General features: G+C 33.0%; 1 protein-coding gene across 6 annotated transcripts in view; it reads right to left on the bottom strand.

Annotated features, from left to right (window-relative positions):
- The window catches only part of CHIC1 (cysteine rich hydrophobic domain 1), a 124,129-nt gene that overhangs the window by 102,023 nt on the left and 7,852 nt on the right, over positions 1-14,254 (bottom strand). For all 6 annotated transcript variants that reach the window (XR_010119636.1, XR_010119637.1, XM_055266977.2 and 3 more), the window contains one exon: positions 5,075-5,129. Coding sequence is in view for 4 of the 6 variants with exons in the window: in XM_055266977.2 (XP_055122952.1) it covers positions 5,075-5,129 (55 nt within the window). In the remaining 2 variants the exon portion in view is untranslated. The remainder of the gene's footprint in view (positions 1-5,074; positions 5,130-14,254) is intronic.

The raw sequence follows: 14,254 nt of genomic DNA, 5'->3' as shown, positions 1-14,254 counted from the left end.
GGATAATTTGTTTATAATCTGCTGCATGTTAAATGCAGATTCAATGCTCTTTAATTCTTCAGCAAAAAAAAAAAAAGAAAAAAATCAAGCTCTTCTTTCTAAAAACAAGGTACCAAGTTTCTATCTTAAGATTTACCTCTCCAACAGCAATATTCAACTTCTTTTCTCCTAGGAAATCATTGAGCAACCAAATAGAAGTTTAAAGAAAAAATATGTACATATTTAGTTTTAATCTGTAATATTACATTACTGTCAACTCTCTTTAAATTATGTATCCAGAATAGCTAACATATTTTTTAAATATGGTCAATTTTGATATAAATTCATGCAAATCATAAAATTATTAAACCTGTCCATTTACAAATTTAAATGCTTATAATTGGAATTTACATTTTTATTTAAAAAGTAAGTACAAACACAGATGAAAAAAAAATAAAACTAAAAGGTGCAGAAATGAGTCAGTCCAAAAGAAAAAAAAATTGTTTATAAGGAGCCTTAGAAAAGAAAGCTCCACTTCTACCAGGGATGAATAGTGTTAGAAGACTGAGGGAGACAAAAGCTAGAGAATAAAACAGGGAAGAGAAAATGGCTTTTTATTTCAAACATTGTGAATAAAATAAATTGTATGTTGACGTATATAAAATTTGTTATAAAATTTGCCTTTTATTATATGCTTCTGGAATTGAAAACAAAAACATTACCTAAAAATGTGGTCATTTTCCTTCTTTCCTGCCAACACTTTCTTCTTTTTAACATATAATAGTCTCAATTTCTATTTTCTTACCATAGACGAATTAAAAACTAAAATATTCAAGTTACTAAAACTGAGAATTCAAATTTTTTTGAGGTCATAAGACAAATATATTGAAAAGAAAAGCTTTTACTAGAATTTCAAACAATAAAAATCTGCATTTTGACTTTAAAAGGAGGCCAGAATTGTCTTTGAAAGAAATCTGTATTTGAGTAACAGTAAAAGTCATAAAACAGAGCTAAAGACATAAAAGTGAGAATTAGTTAATTCAATTTTAAACAACGTGAAAGAAATGTTCAGTTAACTGTGTAGAATCAGAGTTAACATTTTACTCATTTACTTTCATATAATTGAGTGTCTCTAGCAATGAAGGTTAGACAGCAGAAGACCCTTACTTTCTAGCTGAACAGTAGGTTGTAAAGAAACATTTCATTTCTTTTGGCTTTCTTGGAATTAAAAAAGAAAACCACACCATAAAGGTGGGGAAAAGGGTCATAATATTTTATAACAGGATGCAAGAGACTCTGTAAACAGAAGAAACTCTAAGCAAACCCCAGCAGGACTGATCTGCCTTCTTCAATCATGGGAACACAACCCTATCAATCAGCTGTCATACTGTATCACAATAGTAAAGGTCGATTTTTATTGCTTACAATCCCCAAACACTGCACACTAGTCTCCCCATAACACAGTTTAATTGTTTCAAGCTGAGGGCCAAAAGCTTTACTTTCTTTTCTAAATTTCTGTAGTTCTTTCATTTTCTGGTCACTAGAATCTGTGTGTATACACCTGTTCGATATGAAATAGGGAAAACAATCTTTTCTGCACTTAATATAAAAGGTTATCTTTTTGTTTACATTAAAAGCATTAACATATAAGAAGCAAAAAATTAATGTTGAGCCACAGACCTTGTCAAAATGGTTTTTTTAGGTTTTCAGACTTCCCTCTGCAATTTTGCTTAGCTCAGGCAGGCATAAAAGCTATTTAGAATCACATTCATGTTGGACGACTGATTTCGTAAAAAGTAGATTTTTTTCTACTTTAGCTATCACAGTTATTCATTTTTAAATATTTTAATGTAAGACCTCTTAAGTCTGGAATTCAGACCTTTTTTTCTTTTATTTTTTTCCTCAGATATACATTAATTATGTTTGCGTTTCCTCTCCAGTTATCTGAGAAGCATTTTGATAATGCAAAGGAACCTAAACAAATGAAAGTGCCTGTTGGAGAAAAATTATCTCATTAACGAGAAAATGAATAAAGCTAATGTTACCACCATGTGACTTTTAAATCAGATCTTCAGAATTCCTTTTAGTGTTTTTCCCGTCACCAAACACATGCTAAGAAAAATATCACAGTTATAATTTATGCCTTATCCAACACATGATAAATTTTGCACACTATACATAATGTACACTTAAATAAATACTCAAGTCATTATGATAATGTGCTACAAAAACAATCACTTGAAAAGAATGGATATCTTTATGAGCAGCTCATAGCCAGACAATTTAGGTTTGTGTGAGTGCATACCAAAAGCAGCTTATTATTCTTACTCCTCTAGTTTAAAACAGTCTACTACCTTTGGGGCCACTGGAATTTTTAGTTTCAGAAGGCTTGTAAAGAAATGAGAAGGTGTGAAAAGATATTCTGAAGATTCCTTGAGCATATAAAATTGGCCAATTTTGAAAATGGATAATTTGTATGCCTGGGAATTTTATACACTGACTTTTTTTTTGATTATTCATTTCTAGAATTTCTTGGACCTGTATTTCAAAGCCAATGGTAAAGTTGGATATAACTACACCTACAACACATGCAGCAGCATCAAAGGAAACATGAAGAATAAGTTTTTTACTGAAGTTCTTATAATTCACATTCTCTTTAATTTTAATAATGAATTTGCCATCTTTCTACAAAAATACATTATTATTCAAGATATATTTCCATAGCTACTTTATTCATTTGAAAAAGCATTTATGATTAATTCATATAAAACAAATCTAAGTCTAGGCTGCCGCTTCAATTGGTAAATTACTCCAATTGATCAGGATAGGAAGGTAGAACATACTAAAGAGTGAGCCAAAATCTCACACCAAAGGGTTTTTTGTGTCTTAAAATGTTAAATGGCCACATATTTTCTAAGGCTAACTTAGCCAGAACTATGATCACCTGTTTAGTATTCTGTGGAATGATTTGATATTATACCTCAGGAGAGACAGAAAAGGTCAAGAGTCAACAGAACAAGTTAGTGGTGAGGCCAGAGAATAATAATGTATTCTCTTAGAATTAGATGAAGAAAATTTGCAAAATCAATGAAAAATTGAAAGCCAGTGAGTAGAATGAAAAGCAACCAGGGTGAAACTACAATACAATGATGAAGAATAGTCAACTGCAACTACAAACTAACATTGGGAAGCTAATAAGTACATGACAAAATACTAGGAATTTTATATATGCTCTCTCATTTAGCTCTTAAATCAAAAAGCGAGGTAACTATCAGCATCATCTCTATTTTTCACATAAGAACCGAGGCTCAGAGAAGTGACTTGCCCAAGGCCACACAGTAAGTGACATAATCTGGATTCCAACCCAGATTTGACTGCAAAGCTTGTTTAACTACTATATTCTGTCTCAAGCCACCTCCCATTTTTCAAGGGGAAAATGAGGCAAATAAAGTATAACATACCTTGCAGGGTTAAATTAAACAGAATTTCTTATGATTTCAAAGATATTCCTTGAAAAAAGAAATAGGTCTGCTGTCTACCCCGCAAAGAGGCTGGGGGGAAGATTGTGATTAGGCCAAAGGCAAAAAGAGTACATAGTTGGAAAATGCACGACAAAAAGAAGCAAATATCAGTAGAAGCATCTTATCTGGTTTTCAAAGAGTTTAGAACAAGGGACATTGAATTAAGAAAAAATTAAAGTTCAAAAGGTAATATAGTCACATGATTTAAAAATGAAAGCAATACTAAAAGATATTCAGAAAAGTCTCATCCTTACCCTTGCCTCCATCCATCACATTCCTCTTCTCCCATCAAAGGTAATAACTTTTATTAGTTTCATGTGTATCTCTCTAGAATTTCTTTATGTAAAAATACATTTATTAATGGGCTTATTTCTCCAATTTATTATACATACTAAACACACTGATTTTCATTTTGCTTTTCTCACCAACAATATGAGAATAATTGAGACTACAATAGAATAAAAAGCCTGTTAGATAATGAGATAATTTTAGAACATGACCAAAATCTATACTGACAAATACCATTATTCTAGTACTAAAATTAAATATATTGAATTTAAAGGCTCCAAAATACAAAAAGTTAACTTCCTTTAACCCCTAATCATCTTTTTAGCTATCCAAGCATTCAACTATTAACCATTTGGCAATGATTGAGTATTCTGTAATATAATGGTTTTTCTCTCCTGTTCTACACTTCCTCAAGTAACAAACATATGTAAATAACTTTTTGCCTTAGGCAGAGCCTTCTCCTTTGGGCACAGAAAGTTCACATTATTGTCCTAAGATGATCTTCCAAATATAGTTTCTTTTTTAAAATTCTATATATTTAAGGTGTACAACATGATGTTTTGATGTACATATACACAGTAAAATAATTACTAGTCAAACACATTAGCATATCCATCTCCTCACAGTCACCTTTTTGTTATTTTGTGATAAGAACACCTGAAATCTACTCTCAGCAAATTTCCAGTATATAATAAAATATTATCAACTATAGTAATCAGGCTGAGCATTAGGTCTTTAAGTTTATAGTTTTGAATCCTAGTAAATCTTTGAATTTACTAGGAAATACTACTCAATGTAGAGGAACCAGGGAATAGAAAGGTACTAATTTATTACAGTGAGTCCAATCTTACTAACTCCAACTATCTAAAAGTCAGAAAAACAACTAATCAAAAATTTAACTATTTTCATGTATAACAAATCATACCACATGGTACTTTAAAAATTAATAGAGTGATACATTTAAAAAAAAACTTTAAAAACACTGGAAATTAATGACCCAAATAAAAACAATTACAGCTACCTATGCTCAGAAAAAAAATGCAAAAGTGAAAAAGCTGAACAGACAAATAAATAATGGCTGGCATTAATGGACAATGAACAAAATAACTGGTCAGAGGCTGGTAGCCATGGCAACAGCTTTCAAACACTATAAACACAGCTTCCAACTACTGAGACCTCCTATTACTTGACTTCATTAACAACGATTCAAAGCATTTGTCATAACAATGAGTAAGCCATAAAACAATGCTTTAGAACTGAAAAGTTCAAAGCAAATTGTCACTTACCTTCCCTGTTAGAACGGAGGGAAATTCAGCATCAAACTTGTTGCTCAAGCCAAACCTTCAAAACAAAGACAGAACAAAATATGTTCTACCCAGCATACTTAAATCTTCCCTTTTTTTTAAAAAAAGTTATAAACCCATGCATTTTTCTTTTGGCCTTTTAATTTAAAAATGTGCTCTGAAAAATTTTTTATATGACATTTATAGAAAATAAATCTTTGATTATTAATCCAAACTAATATTTTTTTAAAAAGCTTCACAAAAAGCAAACATTAAAATGGGATTCTAACTCAACCCATGATGTAGGATCAAAAAATAGTAAGTTAGAGAAACACATATTGAGCTGGAAATGTCCATTTTTAACTGAGATGTTTCCATTAAAACCTACTTTAGTTGATAACTGTTGGAGCTGGATTATGGGTACTATGTGGGATTTCATTATACTATTCTTTCCACTTTTGTGTATGTATGCAAATGTTCCTAATAAAAACTACCCCTCCACAACTAATACAGCCTTTGGAACTACAGAGTTTGATCACTTGTGACCAGTTGCTATTCAGATAAAGTTTAATCCTTATGAATGGCTTTCACGTCTGTGCTCAACCAATTTTGAGAAAACAGATCCCAGACTTGAAAACTCTCTTTTCCAGTACACTCAGTGAAATCTGCATTAAGAAGTCAAAATGAATTTTATAAGGCTTTGCTCACTTGCTTGTTGATTTCAGGGATAACAAAGGTCACTTCCTGAATGTTAGATGATACTATTTCATATTAACTACAATGTTACATTAGTGGAGGATAGGTTGTAAGCAAAAAGGAAAAGACAGTAACATTTGCTGAGAACTCCATATGAGGTGGGCAATAACAGTAACAGCTACCAATAACTATGTATTCACCATGGGCTAGACACTGTGCTAAGTAAATATAGTCACATGCTACATGTTTCAAAGTTAGAGGGCATATCTGATGGTGGTCCCATAAGATTATAATGGAGTTGAAAAATTTCTATTTTTGCCTAGTGTTGTCATAGCCCTTGTAATGTTATAGTCATAGCCTTCATAACATTGTAGTACACCACGTTTGTGGTGATGCTGGTATAAACAAACTTACTTTGCCACCATAGAAAAGTATAGCACATATAATTACATACAATACATAATACATGATGATAATAACAAATGACTGTGTAGACCTAGGCTAATGTGTGTGTTTGTGTCTTAGATTTTAACAAAAAAGTTTAAAAAGTAAAAAAAAAATAATAGAATAAGGATATAAAGAAAATATTTTTGTACAGCTGTACAATGCATTTGTGTTTTTTTTTTTTTTCTGAGACGGAGTCTCGCTCTGTCGCCCAGGCTGGAGTGCAGTGGCGCGATCTCGGATCTCGGCTCACTGCAAGCTCCGCCTCCCGGGTTCACACCATTCTCCTGCCTCAGCCTCTCCGAGTAGCTGGGACTACAGGTGCCCGCCACCACACCCGGCTAATTTTTTGTATTTTTAGTAGAGACGGGGTTTCACCGTGGTCTCGATCTCCTGACCTCGTGATCCGCCCGCCTCGGCCTCCCAAAGTGCTGGGATTACAAGCGTGAGCCACCGCGCCCGGCCGCGTTTGTGTTTTAAGCTAAGTATTATTACAAAAGAGTCAACGAGTTTCTAAAAATTGAACAGTTTATAAAATTAAAAAGTTACAGTAAGCTAAGGTTAATTTATTAATGAACAAAGAATAGCATTTGAAAATAAATTTATTGTAGCCTAAGTATATGGTATTTACAAATTCTACAGTAGTATACAGTAATATCTGGGCCTTCACATTCACTCACCACTCACTCACTCACTCACTCACACAGAGCAACTTCTGGTCCTTCAAGATCTATTCATGGTAAGTGCCATATTAAAGGTATACCATTTTTTGTCTTTTATATTATATTTTCTCTGTACTTTTTCTATGTTTAGATACCCAAATACTTACCATTGTGTTACAATTGCCTATAGTAATCAGTATAGTCACATGCTGTACAGGTTTGTAGCCTAGGAGCAATAGGCTTACCATATAGCTTAGGTGTGTACTAGGCTATACTATCTAGGTTTGTGTAAGTACACTCTATGATGTTCACACAATGATAAAATTACCTAACAATACATTTCTCAGGAGGTATCCCGACTGTTAAGTAACACATGACTCTACATTACTTTTACGCTTTAAAAGCCTTCAAGAGAAGTATTGTCAACCCCATTTTAAAGACAAAGAAGCTAACATCCAGAAAACAATTCAAAAGATAAATTAAATGACTTGCCCACAGTCATGTATTAAGTGGGGGAAACCAAAACTCCAATGTTGACCCCCTAAATCCTTATTTTATCCTATATTAAGTTCCTTGAAAACAGGAACTATGGGTTATTTTGCTATTTTATATTATACCTAGTAGCATAATGAAATCTAATCAGTGTTGAAAAATGTTTGTCAAATAATAAACTACTGTACTGTTTAACTGATTTATGGCACTTGGTTGTAGGGTCACTTTAAAGAAATGTTAAGAATCCAATGTCTGATTAAAACTCTAGGCAGGACCTAGAAGAACTAGGAAAACAAGAACAAAATAACCCCAGAGCTAGCAGAATAAAGTCTGAGACCCAAAAATCCACACAAAGAATCAATGAAAACAAAAGTTGGTTCATTCAAAGAATAAACAAGATTTACAGACTGCTAGCTAGAATAACAAAGAAAAAAGAGAGAAGATCCAAATAAATGCAATCAGAAATGACAAAGATGACATTACAACCTATCCCACAGAAATACAAAAAATCTTCATATAACTATTATGAACACCTAGCACACAAAATAGAAAATCTAGAGGAAATGGGTAAAATTCTGGAAACACACAAGCTCCCAGGATTGAATCAGGAAGATTTGAAGCCCTAAACAGACCAATATCAAGTTCCAAAATTGAATCAGAAATAAAACACCAACCAACCAAAAAAAGCTCAAGACCATACTGATTCACAACCAAATTCTATCAGATGTGCAAAGAAGAGCTGGTACCAATCCCACTGAAACGATTCCAAAAAATTGAAAAGGAAGGACTCCTTCCCAACTCATCCTATGAAGCTAGCATCGTCCTTATAGGAAAAGCTGGCAGAGATAGAAGGAAAAAAGAAAACTACTGGCCAATATCCTTGACGAACATAGACACAAACATCCTCAACAAAATACTAGCAATCCGAATCCAGTAGCACATCAAAAAGTTAATTCACCACGATCAAACAGCCTTTATTCCTGGGATGCAAGGTTGGTTCAACATACACAAATCAATAAATGTAATTTACCACATAAACAGGATTAAAAACAAACAAAAAATGATCATCTTAATAGGCACAGAAAAAGCTTTCGATAAAATTCAATGTCCCTTCATGATAAAACCGTCAACAAACTAAACATCAAAAGAATGTACTCAAAATAATAAGAGCTATGTATGAGAAACGCACAGCCACCATCATACCGAACAGGCAAAAGCTGGAACCATTCCCCTTGAGAACTGGAACAAGAAAAAAAATGTCCACCTCACAACTCCTTTTCAACATAGTACTGCAAGTACTACTCAGAGCAATCAGGCAAGAGAAAGAAAAAAAGGCATGCAAACAGGAAAAGAAGAAGTCAAACGATCTCTTTTTGCAGACAATATGATTCTATACCTAGAAAACCCTAAAGACTTGCCAAAAGCCTCCTTGAACTGATAAAGAAAAAACTTCAGTAAAGTTTCAGGATATAAAATCAATGTAAAAAGTCAGTAGAATTTCTATACACCAATAACGTTTAAGCTGAGAGCCAAATCAAGAATGGCATCACATTTACAATAGCCAAAAAAAAAAAAAACACCCTAGGAATACATCTAACCAAGGAGGTGAAAGATGTCTACAAGGAGAACTATAAAACACTGCTGAAAGAAATCAGAGATGACAGAAACAAATGGAAAGACATTTCATGCTTACGGATTGGAAGAATCAACAACATAAAAATGGCCATACTGCCCAAAGCAATCTAAAGATTCAATGCTATACGTATCAAACTACAAACATCATTCTTCACGGAATTAGAAACAACTATTCTACAATTTATATAGAAACAAAAAAGGACCTAAATAGCCAAAGCAATCCTAAGCAAAAATAACAAAGCCAGAGGCATCATATTACCTGACTTCAAACTATACTACTATACCAAAACAGCATGGTACTGGCACAAAAACACACATAGACTAATGGAACAGAATAGACCACAGAAATAAAGCTGCACACCTACTACCATCTGATCTTTGACAAAACTGACAAATCTGAGTAATGCAGAAGGGCCCCTCTATTCAATGAATGGAGCTGGGATAACTGGCCAGCCATATACAGAAGAATTAAGCTGGAACACTACCTGTCATGATATACACAAATTAACTCAAGACGGATTAAGTACTTATACGTAAGACTTCAAATTATAAAAATCCTAGAAGAAAACCTGGGAAACACCCTTCTCAACATTGGCCTTAGCAAAGGATTAATGACTAAGTCCTTAAAAGCAACTGCAACAAAAACAAAAATTGATTAAGACCTAGCTAAACTAAAGAGCTTCTGCACAGAAAAGAAATTATCAATAAACAGACAACATACAGAATGGGAGAAAATATCCACAATCTATGTACCAACCAAGGTATAATATACAGAATCTATTAGGAATTTAAATAATTCAATAAGCAATAAACAAATAGCCCCATCAAAAAGTGGGCAAAGGGCATGAATATACATTTCTCAAAAAAACACATATAAGTGGCCAACAAACATATGAAAAAATGCTCATCATCACTAATCATTAGAGAAATACAAATCAAAACTACATCTCATGCCAGTCAGAATGGCAATTATTAAAAAGTAAAAAGTAACAGATGTTGGTGGGGCTGCTGAGAAAAGAGGACACCTATATAACATTGCTGGGAATTTAAATTATTTCAGCTACTGTAGAAAGCAGTTTGGAGATTTCTCAAAGAATCAAAAATAGAACTACCATTTAAACCAGCAATTTCATTACTGGGTATATACCCAAGGGAAGATACATTGTTCTACCAAAATTACACACATGCCCATATGCTCATCACAGCATTATTCATAGAAGCAAGGATATGGAATTGACCTAGGGGTCCATCAATGGCGGACTAGATAAAGAAAATATGGAACATATACACCATGGAATACTATGCAGCCATAAAAAAGAACAAAATCATGTTCTTTGCAGTAACATGGATGCAGCTGGAGGCCATTATACTAAATGAATTAACACAGAAACAAAACCAAATACCGCATGTTCTCACTTATAAGTGGGAGCTAAACATTAACTACACATGAACATAAAGATGGGAATAATAGACACTGTGGACTACATGAAGCGGGAAGAAGGGAGGTGAGTAAGGGTTGTAAAACTACCTATTGGATACTATGCTCACCAGCTGGGTGATGGGTTCAATTGTACCCCAAACCTCAGCATTATGTGATATACCTTTGTAATCAAACTGCACATGTATCCCCCAAATCTAAAAGTTGACAAAGAAAAAGAAAACCTCTATGCAGGAATTTCATATTGTCCTCGTATCATTTATGCTAATAACTCATTTTCAAGGACACAGGAAGTTTTAAGCACAAAAACTCTCTATATTTAGCAGCTAGTAGCAAGATACATACCTGTACATAAATATACTATATTATGTATGTTTAAAATGTATTTTAAACAAATTCTATATTTTAAAATAGTCGAGTAAATAAATCAGCAATTGAAAAAAGATTTTAACTACATTTAAAAAAATCCTTCATTAATTCTGTTCAGGTGTGTCAGTACAACATGTAATGAGAATATTATATGCAAATACATACTCCCTTTAAATCAATACATAGACACAAGAGTATAGCTAAACTGAAAACAAGATGGGACACCACTCTGCATGAATTTTTACAGCAATCTTCATCTGCTTCTTGAGAAATTGACATTCTAGTATTAAACCTATTGTAATTATTTGCTAACTTAGCAATCAATAACAAATATTTAATATTACAAGAAATATTTTATTTAAATCTATTTAGCTAATGAAGTAGTGACTTTATCACTAGTGAAAAGATGCAATTCATTATTACACGAAGAGTAAATTCTTATTGTACAAAGACACAGATGCAGTTTTCATTTTTAGAAAGTAGATATGATCATTTTAAGTAGACCTCTATTTCCACATTTTGTCTAAATGCCTTATAGATGCAACATCAGTAACAGGTTCCTACCTTGAGTAGCAATTGCTGCTAATTTAGCTTTTGCCAGCTGTCATTCCCCTACTAGATATCAAATATACAGTCAATACAGACAGATATATCCTTCAAAATGTATAGAATATTTTCATTGTTTTAAAAATTCTTAGCTTTACTATACCCTCTTTTCATTTACCACCAGACAAATGAACTGTCCACTGCTTCCATTTCTCTAATATCTCCTTTCTTAAGAAATTTTGAAACTTGATTTTTGATACTGTCATTTTGCTGAAAATATCTTATTCAGTAAATTTACTCAAAATGACAAGTCCATCTTGTCTTCTTTATTGCCAAATTCAATGTCTTCTCAGAACTTTTTCTCTTGACTTTGTTTGCAGCTTCAGACTCTATACTTCTTCCAAAATTTAGCTTTTAGTCTTCTGCTTTTTTTTCTTTCTAAGCAAACTACAAAAGTTCATCTGTATTTGACAACTTTGACAATCATTTATCTGTTAACGATTACCAAATCTATAGCTCTAGTAATATATTTTCATACATGCTCTGGTCTCTCATCTTTAATTGTATACTGAAAATTTCTGTTTGGACATCTTGCCACAAAATAATACCACCTTAAGTGAAACCTGTCTTAAAACTAAATGTTATATTTTCTTGGAACCTGGTTCCCCCTTTAAAATTCATCTCTATCAATGGCACATTACTCTCTTCCTTTAACCTATACGTTGGTATTATATTCGCGCCTTCCCTCTCCTATGTTTTGCATCTTGCTTACAGCCAGGTGGTCCCTAAATCCTGTTATTTGCTCTTTCGAAATCATTCTCATAATGGTCCCTTCCTTCACTGTCACTGCTACATTGGCTCTTGTCCTTGCTCATGTGGTTCTCCTTGCTTCCCCTCCGAAGTTTAAGTCTAAGTCCTATGCAGCCTTCAAAGCTCAAGTCAAGTTCCAACCCCTGCTGTAATGCCTTGAATGCCCAAGCCTTCATGGATTCCTTCTTTCTCTGAATACTCACAGCCACTTCTAATGTGCACTATACAATTCAACAGTTAACAAAATGTTGTCTTTTATTCCTTGCTGCTCCATATCAATATCTTAAAGGCAATTTTCCTGTTAGCTTTGTAAAGCAAAGCCTATACTTTGTTTTCTCTATATTCTTCACAGTGTTTAGCCCAGTGCTCAAGTTCTAGAGAAATACTTGCTATATTCACATTACTAACTTTCTTCTCCAATATATAAAGGGATTTCCTTTTCTAAAATATAAAAAGTATATTAGAAATGGTAACTAAAGTGTTGCTTTATTTCTTAAAATACTCCCTTATGACCTATATATATATCCATATAAAAAAGTATGAAGAAAGGCAAAGTAGGCTTGATACTCTCATAGTTTTGGCTAATAGGCAACAGCAATCTTGTTCTTGCCTACAAGATATTTTTTCCCTTAACTTTCCCTTTTATAGACTCAGCACACTAAAAAAATACTTAAATAACTTTAGGTATATTTCACTTAGCAGCTACTAGGAAAATGTTGAAATGGCTGCTGCTGAATAAACACCTCAGTTAGGTTTCATAAACAAACCATTAAGTTAAGAATTATGCGTCCAGAGAGGCGAGACAAACACATCTACTTATTACTGATCAGTGGTAGAAATTAGCCAAGATGTGAGGCTCAGCAGGCACTTGGGAAGTGCTCACACTATCATTTTATCAACTTCATTAAATATACAATCTACTGTATGTTTGAAGCCGACCCAGCTGGTAGTTCTCAATAATTGTATTTTCTTCGTCAAGTGTCTTCAATGCCCACATTTTTAATTTCTTAGACAAATTCTTTGGAGTAAAGGAAACTGAGGCAAAGGATCTATACTCTTAGTTCCTCTTCCCTTTTCTCTCCCTCCCTATACCTCTCACCATTTTTCATATTTGAAAATGGCTATATCCCAGCCTTTCAAAATCTTGCACAAATTAAAGTTCACGTACTCAGTTTGTTTAAGAAAATGTGGTAAAATTCTGCCAATAAGACATGACTTCACTAGAAAACCATGCACTTATAGTAATACTGATTCTGAAGCATGTGCACTGAACTCTATTTGCTACACCAAGGAAAAGGCTATGCCACAAAATAAAAGGAGATTTTTTAAAGATTCTAGTTAAATCTCTTTAATATTTCATATGGGAAAAATGTCTTCCCACACTATACAATGGCAAGTTACCATGGCTTCAATATTCTCAAAGCCTAAAACCTTAAAAAAATTCACCTTACATAAAAACAAATTAACAATCATCACTGTAATTTCTCAGACAATTGTTACAGAAAAGGCGTTCCATTCCCTGATTTGAGAAGTATCAATATTTGTAGTGCTAAGTTTTTGGAGAAATGCACTGTTTGGCAAAATTGGCCATCTTTTTCAATTCTATAATCTAATAACTTCAGCTTTCTTAGATTAATTTTAATCAGAATGTTATGAGCCTCTGAGGATTAGTAATATGCTGTCTCTACAAATTTTTATGCAGGTGTAATATCAGTGGTAAATATCTATATATTTTAAGTAATATAAAGAGGGTGGTAATGTCTATAAGGAAAAAAACCTCATGTGATGTAATATTTTTTTCTGTATTTCAATACATTAGATCCAAATACTTATCCTAAAAATATCAAGAAGAAATGTGATACTGTTATATTATTCAGATGTATAGTATTTTTGAAGCACAATACTTCCAAGAGACATTTCATTATTTCTGTTTCTATAGTCTCAAATCTGTAAGAGTTAATATAATCACATTTTTAAAAATTTGGAAAAAGATCTCCTAATATCCATTTATGATCATCATCTCAGAATTGGAAATACAAGTAGTATGATTAGGTCATTCTACTTCTTAAGAAATCATAATGAATTTCATGT

This window comes from Symphalangus syndactylus, chromosome X (assembly GCF_028878055.3).
Source record: "Symphalangus syndactylus isolate Jambi chromosome X, NHGRI_mSymSyn1-v2.1_pri, whole genome shotgun sequence".
NCBI lineage: Eukaryota > Metazoa > Chordata > Mammalia > Primates > Hylobatidae > Symphalangus > Symphalangus syndactylus.
Note: the sequence above shows the minus strand (reverse complement) of the source record. Positions and strands in the feature narration are given on the sequence as shown.